Raw genomic sequence first — 5906 nt, 5'->3', positions numbered from 1 at the left:
TGTTCGTATTTTAAATAATGGTTATATTTGGTATCATTTATTAATTTATTGTCATTTTTTTGGGTTTGCATGAGTGGGCCAGAATATAAGAGCACATTTTAAAGAGGGTCCGTTTAAAAACCGGTTAAAGCCCGTTTAACATTAAACATGTCCGTAACCCAATTAAGGCCCGACTAAAGCCCGATTAAGGTGGCCCGATTATAGCCCGAGGCCGACCGACCGAATATAAAGTGTACCATGCCCTTAATAACTAAGTCCGATTAGTTAAATGGGCGGACACGGTGTAGCCTTTGAAAGTCTTTAAGCCCGATTAAGCCCGATCGAAACCGAACCGACCCGACCGGTTGACACCCCTATGATGAACCTTAGATTTGTAAAAAAACTTGAAAATCTAAGGTTAAAGTTGAAAAAAGTGAGTAAAGATTCAAGAACTTACTATTCAAAATTTTCAACTTTCAAGTTCAAGGTTCTTCTTGGACTATGTTTTTCTCCTTTGAACCATTCACTTCGACAATGTTTCTTTCAATCTACCATTTGAGTCTCCAAAAAGGTGTGTGAATCAAAGGGGAAGAAAGAAGATAAATATAGAAAACTATTGGTGAGAGTTTGAAGTGTTTGTTCAAACAATAAAAGGCACATTCACGGGAATTTTCATATTTTCAGTCGATACGTACCGATACGGTACCGATACAGTACGATACGGCTCGATACTGCACGATACGGTCGATACATACCGATACTCTCGGGAATTTCCAGATTTTCAAAAGTTCGTATCGTAGAGTATCGTACGTATCGGTACCGATACGGTACGATACGGTACGATACGCACGATACAGCGATACGTAAAAGGGGGCCCAAAATTCCCCGTAGCGTATCGGTATGTATCGTGCCGATGCCTACCGATACGGATACGTATCGGCCGATACGGCACGATACGCACCGATACTTAAAACCATGCTCCTATACCTTTCTTAGCCCTTGAATCATTACCCATCATGTCTGTCATCTCAACTGCAGGGGATATGATTATTAACCTACAGTTTGCCAAAAGAAACCAAACATATAAAAGGAACACTACCTATTAGCCCAAAAATAAAATTACCTATTCGCTTTCCATTTTCAGAACACTCTGCGCCATCAGCTGGTATGTTACATTCCTCACAGGCTTTGAGAATAGGAATCTGAGATTTCTGTTCACTCTCACTTGCCGGAACTGCCAGCAATTGAGAGATGAATGCCCTTGCATCCATATTGTAGGCAAAAACAAAATCCTCTACTTTGTTGATGCTCACATTAATCTTTAGATAATGAACACTATCAGGGTTTAAATCATTAGCATGTACTATACACCCTTTTTGTGCGGCAGGAACTGTAAAAGGACCAACTCCGGCAAACATATCACAAATGATCTCTCCTGCCTGAAACTGAGAAACCAGTGGTATGTGTTCATGTTCCAGTCTCGAGTTCCAATAGACCAAGCCATAATCAGGTTTGAATGTCACCCCATACTGCTTCAGTTCTGTAACCATGCCCTCTTTTCCTGCTAAAATTTCAAATTTCGGCACTCGGAATTCATTTGTTATGGTTCCAACTTTATTAACAACTGTTTTGATTCTTGGCTGATTTTTCTGCAATAAAGAAAAGAAGCTATAGTAAGGTATGCTTAAAAGATCAAAAGGACACAGAAATTTGTACTATAATGAAAGGTTGACAATACAAAATTTTCTCATTTTCTCCATCAGTCAAAGCCATGGAAAGAGAATGAATTACTATTCCCAAAAGAGAAAAGGGAACAGATGAAAAGAAGTACAAGGAAGCATGCGAAGACTTTCATAATCAGAAAGTTATGGTCCATATGTTAAGACATCATCATCAGAATTAAGTCGGGAAGGGGAATGAAGCGCAATTTGATTCCAGCCTGAGATAATACAATTTCAAAGGCATTAATCTGGCCTTTCTCCTAATGGCTTCAGTAACTTACTTAAATTTATGGGTACATATGGTAATAAACACTTGGAACATCCCTCTTTAGCGGTTACCATAAATTTTCTTTAGGCAGAGGGAATTGGCAGTGAAAGATAACATATCCTTTGCCTCAAACATTTTGCTTGATCTTCCATTCTTCCCTGAATCATCAAATGCTGATTTTCATTTTACACCCCAATCACTTTCCAAATATTTTTAATCATTTCCATTTAGATTACTTAAATCTGGCACCAATCCTCTTGAAATCTGAACTATAGATCTAACATCAGATCCATCCAGCATAAAATCACAAATCTGTTGCCCATCCTTCTCAGGGAAAAAAAAAAAACTCTCAGCCGTAGGTCTTTCTTTGGGTCCATTAACCATAGGCAGATCAGATCCCTTGGATTTAATCAATCTGCATCACTTGTTTTCTGAAAGATCTGCACAGCTTTTTGGTTTGATGTGCCTGTGAGCATCTTAATACTTCTTTGCTTCTTTTTGGACCAGCCAAAATTTTGAAGAAACATAAAAGAGAATGGAGGGAGAGATTGTGAAACATTTCAGCAAAATTTGCGTGCATGTTTGAATCAACTAAAGTAAAGAATCACAATTGCCTAAACTAACATCAGAATTAACATAGATGACCTTTGCAATAACATCCTTGTAAGGAAGTAATTCCTCAGCTATATTTAGATGAGTGATATGACCTGAAAGAATAAGAAATACTGTTAGTTCATTAGTAGGAAAAATGAAATCTTAAAACTGTCATCAACTGAAAACCTACTATCAGTAAGTGCCATAAACAAACCAAATAAAGAGCAGAGCAGGAATAAGGTTGTAGCTAATTGAAAGACTAACTAATAGTGCAGAGAGAGAGAGAGAGAAAGAATACTTAACTATTGTTTCAAAAGATGAAGGAACGTCCACTCCAAGGGGCAATATTTGCTTCAAAACATGATCTAGAATAACAACAAAATTTGGAAAGTTAAAAACTTTTTGACAGAAAGTATAACAGGCTGGAACAAAATCCAATTATCATAATTCAGAAATTTTCTCAATAAAGAATACAAAGCTTATGGATAAATAAAGCCTTTGTTCCACCATATATTAAAATTGAATTAATCTAAAAAATCCAATATGTTGAATGTTAGTTGACTAATAGCATTAATATTTTATAGTATATCTAAAGAAATTAAGAAAACATCCTCAAGTAAAGCAAAATGGATAAAAAAACCAGCAGACAGAACAAAATTGCAACTACACACTAATCCACCAATTTTAATCATCGGTATGTTATACATCCCTCTGAAAAGCATAAGCATTCAATTTCAATGACTTGGAAGGACAATAATAGCAAATGTAGGCCATGCAATAAACTTGCAAATAACATATTGTACCTCATGATATCATATGTATTAACTACTATATCTTTATTTGTTAAAAGCAAGATAGTTTGGATACTACAATATGCATCAGAGCATGAGAGGACATATCATAATTATCATCTCATTATACAAATGGGAAGAAGCATCAAATCACTAAGGGAGCACCCAATGCATGAGGCTCCAGCCACTGTGGGGTCTGGGGAGGGTCATAATGTATGTAAGCTAACTCCCACTTCACGGAAAGGTTGTTTCCTGATTCAAACCATGACCACTAGGTCGCAATGGAGCAAACTTACCGTTGCACCAAGGTCCGCCCTCTAAGAAGCATCAAATGACTAATCATAAATAAAGTTTCATAGTTAAGCTCAACTCATCTCTCAACAAAATCAATAAGATATCAAAGCAAGCATAAAACAGAAGAACATTAGGGTATATAGTTGGAAAATGACCTGTAGCGCACCTTTAAACTGTTGGACCTCCTGTGGGTGAGGTACACACCTCAGACTCAGCCCAAGGTAAAAGGACATGTATTCACATGAATATTGAGATAAAGAACTGGATTGTGCAGGGTAAAAGCACAAATTTGGCATAATCTATCTTCCTTTGATCACATGATCAACGTTAGTTATCTAATCAAGCACAATTATTCAAGTATGGAAAACTTGAAGTCGGGACTCAAGAGTGTGCCCCATACGGCCAAACCAGATTCAAAGGAAAAGAAAAGGCCGGATTTATAGCGCCAAGGAGAAAAGAAAATGAACAATTTAAGAAGAAAAGCTTTCTCATTCCACAATTCAGATGTAATATACTGTTTTCTGATATTTTATCCAACTTATCTAACTCTAAATTTTAAGCAAAAATACGAAATTCAATCAAGTTCAACATTGACTCCTGTGCCAATGTGACATGACTCTAAAACTTTTGACCTAGTTACCAAAATAAGTTAGATTACATTTTCAAACTAAGTGCCAACATGACAATGAACTAAGCCAACCAAGACAAACATGACTGTATTTGTGGATATATGGTCCAAAATCCTTTACCAAATTATCCCAATATTTAAGGAACAAAGGGCTAAGGAAGAAAACTAACATTTTTCAAATCATCCCAAAAAATGACTACTGACCTGCACTCCAATAAGAATACGGCCAAACCAGATTCAAAGGAAAAGAAAAGGCTGGATTTATAGCGCCAAGGAGAAAAAAAAATGAACAATTTAAGAAGAAAAGCTTTCTCATTCCACAATTCAGATGTAATATACTGTTTTCTGTTATCCAACTTATCTAACTCTAAATTTTTAGCCAAAATACGAAATTCAATCAAGTTCAACATTGACTCCTGTACCAATGTGACATGACTCTAAAACTTTCGACCTAGTTACCAAAATAAGTTAGATCACATTTTCAAACTAAGTGCCAACATGACTATGAACTAAGCCAACCAAGACAAACATGACTGTATTTGTGGATATATGGTCCAATATCCTTTACCAAATTATCCCACTATTTAAGGAACAAAGGGCTAAGGAAGAAAACAAACATTTTTCAAATCATCCCAAAAAATGACTACTGACCTGCACTTCAATAAGAAAACCCAAGTGTTAATGAATAGGGTACAACTTCAATTTTGCTTAACTTGTTGAAGGCATCGAGTATGTGGTCTGGAATGTCAGATAAGTCTGTTTTCCACATTCCATTTAGTTAAAATCATGTAAGGAAAGGTACTCAAAACTGTAAGGTCAAGCATTGAAGAATATCTTATACGTATGCTTAAAAACAGAAATACTGAATGAATAATATCCACCAAAATATGGGATTTCAAAGGTAGAAGTTTAGAAAAGATGGAATTGTGATAAATCAAGAGAACATTTCTTAAAGCACCTATAAGCATCAAAATCCCAAAGACTTCGTGACATTTGCTCAACAGTGACATCACTAATTCACTATTAATTAATAACTGAAGGTTGAAAGAGATGTACTATACATTGCTACTGTCTTGGAGTATTATGCTAAATTCATATCAGAAATGAGGAAGAAAAAATCAAATAAAGTAAATATCAATGCACAAATGCACAATAACTCTTGGGCTTTGTAGTATTTCATAAGTCAAATCACTGAAAGGTGTAATTAAATGGTTTTTTTTTTTTCATGAATGGACTGATCCAATAAGTCCTTGGAATTCTCAGCCCAGCATAAACCAAGCCACTGAGGACCCAGTCAAGCCAATAATGCAGCACATTGGCACAAACCCTGAATCAGTTAAACAAAATATTAGCAAATCTAGCATCCAGCATGCCTGCTGTTTCTTGTTTTGTTTTCACTTAATTCCTATAGATAACCACATATTTTTTATTCGTTTTAATACATATAAATCAAACAGCAGGCCCTCGGTTTGTGAAGGATAATAACCTCTAAGGCTGTGTTTGGAGGGATGGTTGGGAGGATGATGGGTTTCCGGAGAAGTTCCCCTCATTAGTAGAAGCAGTGGACTTATTTGGGAGGCAAAGGAGAAGAAAGTATCAAAAAACACACTTTCCCTATTCTCCCCCCCCCC

At 36.2% G+C, this 5906-nt stretch overlaps 1 protein-coding gene across 1 annotated transcript in view; it reads right to left on the bottom strand.

The window, feature by feature from the left end:
• The window catches only part of LOC122069608 (tRNA (guanine(37)-N1)-methyltransferase 2), a 12363-nt gene that overhangs the window by 4728 nt on the left and 1729 nt on the right, over positions 1 to 5906 (bottom strand). Inside the window, exons 4-7 of the mRNA XM_042633664.1 lie at positions 2865 to 2927; positions 2593 to 2675; positions 1103 to 1628; positions 967 to 1011 (exon numbers count right to left, since the gene is read on the bottom strand). Of these exons, the coding sequence (XP_042489598.1) occupies positions 967 to 1011; positions 1103 to 1628; positions 2593 to 2675; positions 2865 to 2927 (717 nt within the window). The remainder of the gene's footprint in view (positions 1 to 966; positions 1012 to 1102; positions 1629 to 2592; positions 2676 to 2864; positions 2928 to 5906) is intronic.

Source organism: Macadamia integrifolia, unplaced genomic scaffold (assembly GCF_013358625.1).
Source record: "Macadamia integrifolia cultivar HAES 741 unplaced genomic scaffold, SCU_Mint_v3 scaffold664, whole genome shotgun sequence".
Taxonomy (NCBI): domain Eukaryota; kingdom Viridiplantae; phylum Streptophyta; class Magnoliopsida; order Proteales; family Proteaceae; genus Macadamia; species Macadamia integrifolia.
This window is presented reverse-complemented; position numbering and strand designations above follow the sequence as displayed.